Consider the following 12,135-nt stretch of genomic DNA (forward strand, 5'->3'; position numbering starts at 1 on the left):
GGAGGTGTGACTTCAAAATCAGTTTGAGTTGGAGAGTCTTGAGACACAGTATCTTCTTCTTGGAGATGTGTGTGAGTAGAATAAACAGGTTTACTAATTTGAGAGGTTATAGAATTATCTATGCCTTTCATTTTACTATGGGAAGTTTGACCAAGATGAATTTGACTATTTTTCCTAAATAAAGGTGTATTAAATATTTCATCTTCAGTTTCAACATCAGTAGGTACACTAGAAGTACTATGACGAGAAGATTAAGATCGATTAAATTTAATCTTAACAGATCCATCTGTAAATTGTTAAATATCTTGAATATCTTGACAAGTAAATTGTTGTTGGTCATGTTTGTAATTTTCATTAACAGTAATCCATTGTTCAGGGAGAGTAATATTTTTCCATTCATTCATTTGAGGAATATTAATATGTGTATCATTACTACTACTTTGAATCAGTAAAGTTTTATCCTTTGGGCTTTTGTGTAAAGCTTGAACATTTAAATTGGTTTTAATACATTTATAATGAACACGATAAATTAAAGCAATATTATGGACTTTTTCTTTCATATTTGTAAAGGAGCCATATAATTGAATATTTAATGTTAAAGCCTCTAGTATATGAGGATCACGAAGACTAAGTGTAAAGTCAGGAAAACAATTAAAATGAACGTGGCCTTTGTGGAGACCAGTTTCCATCGTACCCATTAAACTATCATTATAATCAAGAAAACGAGCATCTCTTAAACATAACAAAACAGAAGTATTTTTACCTTGTGAAGTTAACTGTTTTATTCCAACTTGAATTAATCCTAAATGAATAAAATTGTGACCAGTTTGTAAATGTCGTTTAATAGTATTAGCATCAAATAATTGACAAGTTTCGCGGGATTTTTCTAAGGCATAAACTTGTTCTAATGTTTTAACATGAAGATTAACTTTCAATGTATTTTGTAAAAAAGTAATTTTATAAATTTCTTTAACTGATAATTTTGGGATATTCCAGCTTAAATCAATTGTATCATTCTGTATTTCTACATCTTCTTCATTAATTACTAATCCGTGATTAGGTATTGAGGGCAAAGTTGTGGACGACTGACAACTGACTGAAGAGTTACTCCTAAATAATCGACTCATTTTTCTGTTAATTAATCTGTTTTACAGGAATCTTAATACGTTGTCTAAATTTATCATGCTTTCACATACTCTGGTTTCACGCATACCCATTTCGGTTGACCCCTAAATCCAACATTGCCTAACCAAAGGACTTACCAAGGACTGGGACGAAGACTAGGTGGCTAGTTCCAAAGTGGAAAGACACAGATAGAATTTTGGACAGATTAAGAAAACTGAAACCAAATTAACAGACAGAAAATAGAGAAAACAATTAAACAGAATTAACTAGACAGTAAGCAAATGATAGCAACATAACTTGGCTCGGATACCAAATGGAACGGAAGCAGGGATAGAGATAGAGAAGAAGAAGCAGCACGGAAATCAAGGAAATACAGATAATTGAAATAGCACAAAGTATTAAAATATTTAAAACATTTTAATACAATACAATAATAACTTACAATTGTTTAACAAACGTTGCAGTTGCAGTAGTACTGAATTGCTTCAAAATACATTTTTAAACAAAAGTAGATTGACTAGTTGACTAGGTGTTGGTTCTCACTCAGTTCTCACACAGAACTTTTCAGTTTTGAACCTCTACCTACAAATGACTTAACCATTACAATTTATAGAAAGGGAAATTAACTATGCAGCATGTGACTTGGATTTGATCAAGAGAGCAGCTGGTAGCACATAGGCAAAAGCAGGCTGTCTGATGCTTTCGGCTGATTGACAAAAATTGATGTAGCTTTTAACAGATTAATCGAGTGATGAACAGTAAATGTGAATAGTGACTTTTTACTATTCATTACTTTCGGTGGAGACATATCAATAAAGGAATCAATATAAATACAAATTGGCAGCTTTTCTCAAAGAATATTGGTTGAAGCTAATTTGTATGTATATGGAATCCAATGCAGAGCTGACTAGGCATATGGGTCTTGAGCATCTTGAAACTCGTGTCCATATGGGTTTTGAGTAGTTGAACCTTCAGAAGAGTTTGAACTATCTGAACTTTCTTCTGAATTGTTGTTATCCGAATTATCCGAATCTTACTGGGCTTCAGCCTGATCAACAAGCAGACGGGCCATCTTGAGAAGTTCATCTCTGGATGACTTGGACTTAACCTTGGGCTGAGCTTGTGAAGCAAGAGCTGGAGACTGAGCCTTGGATTTTGATTTATTCTTGGAAATGAGCTTATCCGATAGCTTGGGTTGAACAGAGCTGGGCTTAGCTGTCTTTGATTTAGCCTTTGACTTGGACTTGGAAGAACTTGAAGTTGGGCTTCCAAGATTAACAGTAGGAAGTTGGCTTCCTTGGGTGATTGAAGCAGTTGGGATCTGCTGAGCTTTAACCATGGCAGGTGTAGGAGCATGAATGTTAATCGGGAACTCAGTTTGAACAATTTCAACAATGCGGGGAATTTTGTAATTATCCCACCATTTAACTGAATGTATCCTTTGAATCACATCATCAGAAATGTCATAGTGCCATTTAAATATCCAAGGGATCTTATATTTGGATATAAAAATGAGCAGTTTAGGAAATTTCTTTTGTTGTGGAGTGAATGAAAAAACAGTTGAAAAATAGTTAGCTTGTTTCAGCACAATAGCTGGAAAGATATCTAAAATGGCGTCATAATGAGTCCACCATCTCAGAAACCAAGTAGGTAGTTCAGATTTAAACTTTTGATCAAACTGAATGAACCAGAAGTGACTAAAGGTTTCAGTTTGATATAAGAATATTTTGAAGCAGGCATCAATATAGTCATAATAACTACACTGAAGAGAGTGATTAGGTAAATCTCGAAGCTGATAAAGAGAAGCCCATTCAGCCAGGGAAATAATGTTATGAATATAAAGGGAATGGTAAATGACTTTACTAAAGTAAATACGATCATAGATAGGTTCAATCACAATGGATTGATGGTTAAACAGGATTTCTTTATAGAAGGTGACTGTTTTTTCTGGATGGAGGGGAACAAAATGCCATCCAGGAGGGAAATAAGATTTAACCAGCTCATTAACAGACTGACTCTTTGGGTGACTGGGTTATTTGAAGAATAGGTTAGTAGTGGTTGATTTAACATAATCAGATCGGGCAGTTTTAATAGGATTAGGAGGGTATGGAGTAACTGCTTGACTGGATGAAGCAAAGGGATCAGTAGCCAAAGCAGATGTGTAACTAGGCTTAGAAATGTTACCAAGAACTTGGTAACGGTTAATCATTTCAATAGGATGGTATTGAGTTACTAGCTCCAAAGGTGGAGGAACAATATGTTGACCAGATGGGACCAAGGCTTTGGAAGGAGGCCTGAGACAAGACATCTGTTTAATAGAAACAAAGATTAGCAATGAAGATTAACAACCACTGAGGAGATCTAAATAAGCTTGATGATAATCCAAACAATTGTAATAATCAGCAAGTAAATGGCGACGAGCTTGAATCTGATGGTAGTTAATATACTGAGCACGAGCAGTAGTTTTTCTGGCTAATTTTAGTCGGGTAATTCTGTAAGCAATTTGATGAATGAGATCACGGTAATGGGTAATTTGGGTTTTATGGTAAACAATAAATGTAATAGTTATATAAAAACTATTATATAATATATAATAATAATAGTTATTATAATAATAGTTACATGCATTATACTCCTATATGAATCAAGGATAAAGACGGGAGACAGAAGAGACAAAGAGGGAGACAAGCGATCGCGATCAGCGAGAGAGGGGGAGACAGAAGCGATCGCGATCGCGAGGGAGAGAGAGAGAAGGCGAGAGAGAGAGCTCTGCAAATGCGAAGCCGAAAGCGAGAGAGAAAGCTCTGAGTTGAAGTGGACTGGATCGTCGAAATGGACTGGATGGAGGTCGATTGGCTCGAGATCGAAGGCTGGGAAGTCGCCGACCAGGTTTGTACTCCTTTTCTCTTTCGTTTACTCTTCTCCCGTGTCCCATGGCGTGTCCAGATTTGGACACATGTGTCCCCGCCGTGTCCCTCTCAAAAAAATTAATTACATTAAGGGGACACGCCAGATGCCGTGTCCCGTACGTGTCCCCGTGTCCCCGTATCCGACACCGCCACGGCTTCCATTTTGGCGTGTCCATGCTTCATAGTACCAAAGCAATGACTTGTTTTGAAACCTGTTATGAATACCCAACAAAGGTTATTTCTATTTGGTTCTTTTTTGTCAAAAAACAAGACTTAAGAACAAAGAAAAATATTAAATTTATTAGAGAATCTGAGAAGCTAAAACAAACAAGATTGAGTCACTTATTCTCTTTCTTTGTTACCCCAAATAGTAATTTTTTTTTTTTGATAAATATTGTCACTGGTACATTTTTTCCTTCTTTCATCCCTACTACTACTAGAGTTGTATTTTTTTTATCTTTTTTCTTACAATGGCAACCCCTGCATCCTTAACCAAGCCTTTAAACCTTTTGTTTATGAGCTAATATTCATAGACCTCAACATGTTCAGTTTTTTAATTATTGTGAATTTATTAACAGTTATATAGGTTTTTAGTTTTTATGTCCAAACATTTTCATATGTTTGCAAATACTTGTCATTTCCCTTATGTTTCCAAAACATTTCCCAAAAGTTTCCAAAATATTTTGCTTACAGGCTAACCGAAACGCAAACAAAATTTTGATCCTTGCTAACATAAATCTCATGGAGATGGCAAGCCAGCTTGGTTTGTAAAGTCTGTTGGTGGGGGATTCAAAATTGACCATTTGAGAACCACAAAAGGACCAAGGAAAGAAGAAAGCAGTAGAGAAAGGCCAAAAAAACTTGAATTATAAAGTTCAAATATTTATTTCCAATGATTTCTTATGTAGTGTAAGATTGGTAAAACAATCCTATCAAGTCACTTTAAGATGCAGAGATTCAAAAAGAACTCATGCATTCGTCTTATTTATTATGTTTTGTTTATGGCTTGACTGTGTTTCGGTTTTGGGCATAGAGAAAAAGGTGAATCCAAGGGCTCTTTACTAATATAATATCATAGGGGACGCTCCCTTGAAGAAAGCCATGCTCCCATCAGCTGATCATGTTCCCCTCCCGAAAATTGTATTGTCTTTGCAGCCTCCTTGGCTTTACAAAAAAAAAAAAAAAATCCCCCAACGATGGAAAGGGAAAAAAATCCTTGAATTTCATTTTTACACATCAAAGCAAATTCCATGCATGTGAACTTGCAATTCAACGAAATATACAAGACCGATGTCTCGGAGACTCCATGTAAGAGCATTTCCAACGCTGTATCTTTTTTTTCACCAAATTTAAGTAAAAACTCCATCTGATATCACGCGCTCCAACGGAGGATTTTGAACTTTCATCAACACACCAGTCGACCGGGCAATGTAATTTTTTCACAAATTTTTGCAAGGTGGTGATCATTGTGGGCGACAACCGGCCGATTGTCCGATGGTGAAAATGACATGTAGCTTCAACGTCTATGAACAGTGATTTAATGAAAGGCACATCCATCCTTAATTTGATGAAAGATTTGAGAAATCCTGGATTTAATACTTATTTGGTGATAGGGTAGGCACATCCATCCTTAATTTGATGAAAGATTTGAGAAATCCTGGATTTAATACTTATTTGATGATAGGGTAGGCACATCCATCCTTAATTTGATGAAAGATTTGAGAAATCCTAGATTTGATACTTATTTGGTGATAGGGTTGGAGCAACAAAGGGCACCTGATGCAACAAAAGGCGCCTGATGAAACAAAAGGTGCTAGGTTGGGGATGGTCTAACAATGTTTTCTTTCTACCAAAAGGCATGAAGAACATTTAAGCACAAAATGATGACTGATATTGTAAAGGCATCACACAGACTTCAAAATATTAATAATAATAACATTTATCAATGAAACACAAATTTGAAACTAATAAAAGAATCAAATTATCATATTTATAGAAACCTTTGCCAAATATTGGGAGTGGATGATGTCTATGCACCTCTGAAATACAGGTTGAGCAAACTGCGAAAATCCAGTACCCAATGCCTGAAAGAAAGTACAAAACACATTATACTATTCTACCACTTGAACTCCTGGTCATTATTATTTTAGCATAATTCATGGTCATTATGTCTATATAACAAAGTTTTTCCTCCAATCACAGACACCTGAAAAAAGCAGAAACAGCACAAGCGCAGGTACTGGTACGGTAAAAAAATAACAAAAATAGTTATTACTCAAGATAATTATGCAGAAATCAAGACACACACGCAGACCCCCAAAAAAAAAAAAAAAAATAGAAAGAAGAAGAAGAAGAAGAAGAATAAGTCACTGCAACTTAAAAAAATGAGTCCAAAGGAAAATACTTCTCAAACTAAATCAAAAGAAGTTCATGAACCTCTCAGTATAGGCGCAACTAAAAGAATTGAATGCACAGGCAGTTATAACTGGGGTTTGCTGGCTCACTCCACCCATTAGTGCCTGCCTATTAGCAGAAATGATGAATTACAAGAGACCTTTCTAACGCATATTATTCAGTAGTACCAGCATGGCCCCACTAATTTGTTTTCAATCGGAGCATCAAGCAGCGCAACCCGGTTCTACTTGACTAAGCCCCGTGCTCGTCCAAGGAGGGAGTTATTATTTGTTCTCAGCTAAGAAATTATGAAACTGGTAATACCATTGTATATTGAAATATGTCCAAACAGCCTAATTAGCATCACTTCAAAAAGAAAACCACCTTGGATATCTCAATAAATAATCTATCTACAAATGCCAATTTCCATATAGAACTGTTAAACAATATTCTTAGAGCTCACTGATTTATCAAGGAGGGGCAATTATGCATTTCTATGATGCTGAAAAGACAAATTCCACCAGTCACGACTATTCTCACCACAGTAGAATTGTGCTAATCATTTTAATCCCTGCAAGCCTCCAATGAACCGAGATTCTCAGTCTCTAAATCTCATCTACAGGATACTACCTACTGGTTTGCGTACTACTATGTGCCTTGCACATGATTGAGTTATCATGCCTTGAATCTAACATGCAAAGCACTTATGGTTCAACGTCGATACAGCTAGGATTATAATTGATTTGAAAGCAAAATAGCCAAAGCTTTTAACTGTTTTTTTCTCCTGATGCATGAAATTACTTGTGAAAGAAAATAGCCACTGTTTATAAACAAACTTTCCTGAATAAGCAAAACATAGCAAAAGTATAACAATCTCAGGTACCTGTGCTATTGATGTAAAGCACTCCAGTAGGGGAAAAAGGTCTTTGTCTGAATTTGAAAGTTGTTGCCACTTTGCAATTAATGGTGGCATCATAACATCAATATACTTGGGCTGCAAATCATCACAGTGAAACAGCATTACAATAGAAAGATTTAATGCAGCATGCATTAAGTGTTTGGTACAACTCCAAACTTATAGACATGATTGGTAAAAAGAGCATATATATACATACATGTGGCATCCAAATAAGCTACGTAGCACGGACACGGACACGGGACACGACACGAACACTCGAAAATGCAATTTTTCAAAAAATAGGGGACACGACACGCTGGGGACACGTTTAATATATATAATTTTATTTATTTATTATATGTCTAAAATAAAAATAAAATCATTAATTCTTATATAATCACAATAATAATAAAATTTTAAAAAAAAATTTAAAAAAAAATTAATAAAAAATGAGTTTTTTAAAATAAAAATAATTTATTTTATGAATTTTAAGTTTAACAAAAAAAAATAAGTATAAAACAAAAGAAAGAAGAAAAAAAAAAGAAAGGGAGAGAGAACGTAGAAAAAAAATATAAAAGAGAAAATAGAGGAGAGAGAGAGTGAAGTCAAAAAGCAGAGACAGACAGAGTCAGAAAAGGGAGAGACGAAAGGGAGGAGGAGAGGAAGAGATTGAAGAGGAGAAGAAGACCAGAGAAGATGGAGAGAAGAAGGAGAAGAAGAGAAGAAGTAGAATACCTCAGCTTCTTGGATTGATCTGAAACAAGTTAGGCTTCTCTCCCTCGATCTCTTTCTCTCTCCTCTGCTCCCTTGATCTCTTTCTCTTTCTCTGTTTCTGTCGATCTCTTTCTCTGTCTCCGTCGATCTCTTTCTCTCTTTCCCTGTCTCCGTCGATCTCTTTCTCTCTTTCCCTGTCTCCGTCGATCTCCTACTCTCTTTCTCTGTCTCCTCTCCAACAGTTAGGGCTTTTCGATCCCCCTCAGGCGTGTCCGGAAAGTGTCCCGCCGTGTCCATGACGTGTCAGACTAGAAGATTTCAAAAAAAAAAAAGACACGTTAGAGAGAGTGTCGGACATGTGTCTAACGCGTGTCAGACGTGTGTCAGTGTCCGACACGTGTCTAACACTCGTACGCAGTGCCTGGGGACGTGTCGGTGCTCCATAGCAAATAAGATATGTGATTAACACATAATCCATGCATGCATCGAAGCTATTTAAATTGACAGGCAGGTTTCATGGTACAATAAAGCACACAATTGCATCCTATGTGACATGCATACAGTACAAGTACGGTGCATAATAGACTCTACCTGATCTACTTATAATAATAAAAGAACAATAATAATAGACTACCTGATTTAATTCCCCTCCAACAGCATCTGCTAGAGTTCCAATGGCATCATATACAATTTGGAGGTTCCGCCTCTAGAATAATCACACACAATAAAAAAGAAGTTAAGGCAGTAAAAATAAAGCAGGATGTAATCTTCTATATGTAAGCAAGAGGTTAACAACATAATGATGAATCAAGATGATCTTAGTGAATATAAGGTACAAAAAAACAACCTGATATTTTCCAAAAGCACACATTAGATGTTGCAGAATAATTTCCAAGCGCGGTGCCAACTCTTCGGCAGCCTCCTGCAAATAAAATAAACCACCATTTGAATTTGAAAAACAGAAATACAATCGGTAAGCTCCATTTTCAGCAAGAACCTCTTCAAGAGTTGCAAAAGCTGAACAAGCAGCCTCTTGCACCCGCTTGTTATCATCCAATATCCTTCTTAGAATCCCCATCAGAACTTCATCAAATTGCTCACGGCCTTCTTGATGATTAATACTCTGGAAAAAAACAACCAAACAAATTACTGGGTTCAGAAATTATTCTTAGCTAAATCTAGATTCTCACACATGAATTTAATTCTACTTCTATCCGTGTCTCTGTTTCATGGTTCCACCATCCCTTGTCTTACCAATTTACACTCTTATCACCCATCTTACACTAATTCTGTAGGTACTATGCTCGTCAATCTCAAAACCCTTTTGGAGTTCCAACACTTCTAATCAACGTAAGCCTGTCTTGGTCACATATGCATACCCTAGTTACATAAATATATCTTGAAAAGTGCATTATATCTAAATCAGTGCTCAGATACTAATTATAGAAAAAATAAAAAGAAGAGTCTTTATTTTTTTCTCCAAAGCCATAGAGAAACTCACTGTGCCCCTATGCCCATATGCTTCATTGTCAAATCTTTGAGGGTTGTGTGGTTTCCCTCAAGCATCATGTTTTTATATTTAGAGGGTTATTTCTCGGGTGTCCCCATTCCCTTGTCCGTTATTTGTAATATCTATACTCTGTGGGTCTAACATTCTCTTCCCCGGTCCAGGTTCTCTAGGATCCAGTCAGTCCTCATCCTAGCTGTGCTTTGGGTTGTCCACAGGTAGTTTTATTCCGACCTCCTTTCTTTCCCTTCTCTATGGTGTTGGGTAGCTTTTTGAAGCAGAGTGCCATGTGTTGCACCATCGTAGAGTTGTGAAGTACTTTGCTGCGGGAGGGAGGTTTTAGGCTACAGTGGTTTCTAGGCTTGTGTGCTGTGTGGTGGACATTTTCTGCTCTAGAATTCTATGGGACAATGGGTGATGTTCTGTGCGAGCTTCTTCACCTGGCTATGGATGGCCAGTAACAGGTGCATCCTTCTCCGGTGGGGCAACCAACAACCAGTGCATGCTTTGGACTAACTAGTGAATACTTCTACTAGTCAGCTGTGGTTGTTTTCGTTTGTAGGACTTTATTGGGCCTATGATCTCTGCAGAAGAAGAGAGGGGCAGTGTAGGGTTGCATAGCCAGATAATACATAGTTCCATTCACTGTTGAAGCACGTATGTGGGTAATACACACTGCTGTCAGTGTAGTGTTTGGAGGGGTGTGGCTTGCAGTTTGGTTGATTGACCCAATGCTTTCAGAAATTCTCTCTTGGTGCTGACACGTGGTTACTTCTCTCAGAGAAAGCTGAGCATTGTTCTGTTTTTGGGTAGGACTTCCTAGGTTCCCATGCATGGGTGGTTATGTAGCGACCAGCAAGGGATTTTGTTTCATTGATCTAATGAAATGGGTGGCCATGTCATAGATTTTGATGGCCCACTGTGTTTGTTCATTTTCAATGTAATGTAATGCCCTTTAATTAGGCTGGGGTTGGATAGGTTGGTTTTCATGGCTATTCATTTGTAACTCATTCAAGATCTTAATCATGCTTTGCCTAGCCTTTCAAGCTGTGAGAGGTTTAAATGTTATGTAGGCTAAGGCATGTCTTGCTCTATACAGGGGTGTATTGCCTCTGGGTGTGTCTTGGGGTTCATTGAAAATCCTCTATTCTTGTTTTCATTATTTGATATCCATTCACAAGGCATAAACAGCAGGAATGCATAAAAAATAATACGAACACACTTTGAAATATAATGTACTCATACCTGAATAATGAACTTGCTGAAACGTGAAACTGTCCAACATGAGATACTTCGTATCAAAGGAAACTTATCATCTAAACGTGGGGTAAGAAATGCAACAATCTGCACATGATTTGTAAATGTTCATTAGAATGTGAAATGAATGACACCAATAAGAGTATACTGAGTATACAATATGACAGATGCAATAACACGTTAGGCACACAATACACATCAGTTGTGGAAACCTGGCCAGCTTCTTAAGCAAAGGGAACATTTCATGTCCAAATAATATTTTGGCTACAAAGCCTACATAATATCAATGCAACTAAACAAGCAAATATACACACAAATGCATACAAAAATAAGACTAACCACAAATAAGAAGATACAAACTCCAAAAACTGCAGCAAAAGCAGAAACACCGAGAGACTCAAACCAAAAGACATACATACACATTGTATTCACACCCAATTGTTTAACGCATGAATTAGCATCTTCAAAACTAAGTGAATCAGCATCTAACTACAAAATTAAGATTACCTCCGATAAATGGGGATAAAGACCATTGATGCAACCCTCTGCTATGGCACCAAGAGCTAAAACTGCGGCTTCCCTTTCTTTCCAGGCAACATCATCAGTAGTGGATAACCTAGACTGCAGAAACTCAAAGAAAAGAAAATAAATATTCGACACCATAACAAATACTTATCTCAACCACACGTACATAGCTTGCATAGCAATCAACAATGAATCAAATTCATATCCTAAAAAGCACGGACACTTCTAAAAAAGTAATGTGTAGTGTCCGACACCGTCACTCCATGACACAACACTCATCGGACACTTCCCAACATTTAGTCATACACAAAACACGAATAAAATTACTTGGAATCCAATGATAAAATAAAAATGTAAAATTATATCTATTCTCAAACTTTAGACTTTAAAATTTATTATATTCATATATATGATATGTAATAATTAATTATCCTTATATCTATGACATATAATCATATATTTTGCACGTGTCCCCCATGTATCGTGTCCTACATTTTTTGAAAATTTGCGTGTTGGTGTGTCCATGTCCATGCTTCTTAGTTCACATCGGTTTAACTTCCCATCCGTACACACATCTGAACAACAAAATAATGGAGTGACAGTGATTGCAGTTTATTCCTTCTTTTACTTTTATCTTATTACTACTCTGTAAGAAAATCCAGAGAAGAAAGAAGTTGACATTCATGGTAAATTTCCATTCCTGAAAAGGTAAGTTTGAAGAATAACAAGCTAGCTTCGCAGCTTCCTTTCAAAAACCAGTAATTGAGTATTAGAACAACAAATTCTAGTTGACGCTAGCAGCTGCC

General features: G+C 36.6%; 1 protein-coding gene across 14 annotated transcripts in view; it reads right to left on the reverse strand.

Moving 5' to 3' along the window:
• LOC114311675 (transportin-1) overlaps positions 1-12,135 on the reverse strand; it is a 49,598-nt gene that overhangs the window by 13,161 nt on the left and 24,302 nt on the right. For 10 of the 14 annotated variants that reach the window (XM_082868221.1, XM_082868214.1, XM_082868217.1 and 7 more), the window contains 7 exons: positions 11,312-11,425; positions 10,793-10,891; positions 9,038-9,163; positions 8,888-8,962; positions 8,675-8,746; positions 7,312-7,422; positions 6,035-6,118 (listed from right to left, as the gene is read on the reverse strand). In XM_082868221.1, coding sequence (XP_082724347.1) covers positions 6,035-6,118; positions 7,312-7,422; positions 8,675-8,746; positions 8,888-8,962; positions 9,038-9,163; positions 10,793-10,891; positions 11,312-11,425 — 681 coding nt within the window. The remainder of the gene's footprint in view (positions 1-6,034; positions 6,119-7,311; positions 7,423-8,674; positions 8,747-8,887; positions 8,963-9,037; positions 9,164-10,792; positions 10,892-11,311; positions 11,426-12,135) is intronic. The other 4 variants (XM_082868224.1, XM_082868218.1, XM_082868223.1 and 1 more) reach the window with 2 other exon arrangements.

Source organism: Camellia sinensis, chromosome 5, assembly GCF_055761805.1.
Source record: "Camellia sinensis isolate YWXY chromosome 5, ASM5576180v1, whole genome shotgun sequence".
Taxonomy (NCBI): Eukaryota; Viridiplantae; Streptophyta; class Magnoliopsida; order Ericales; family Theaceae; genus Camellia; species Camellia sinensis.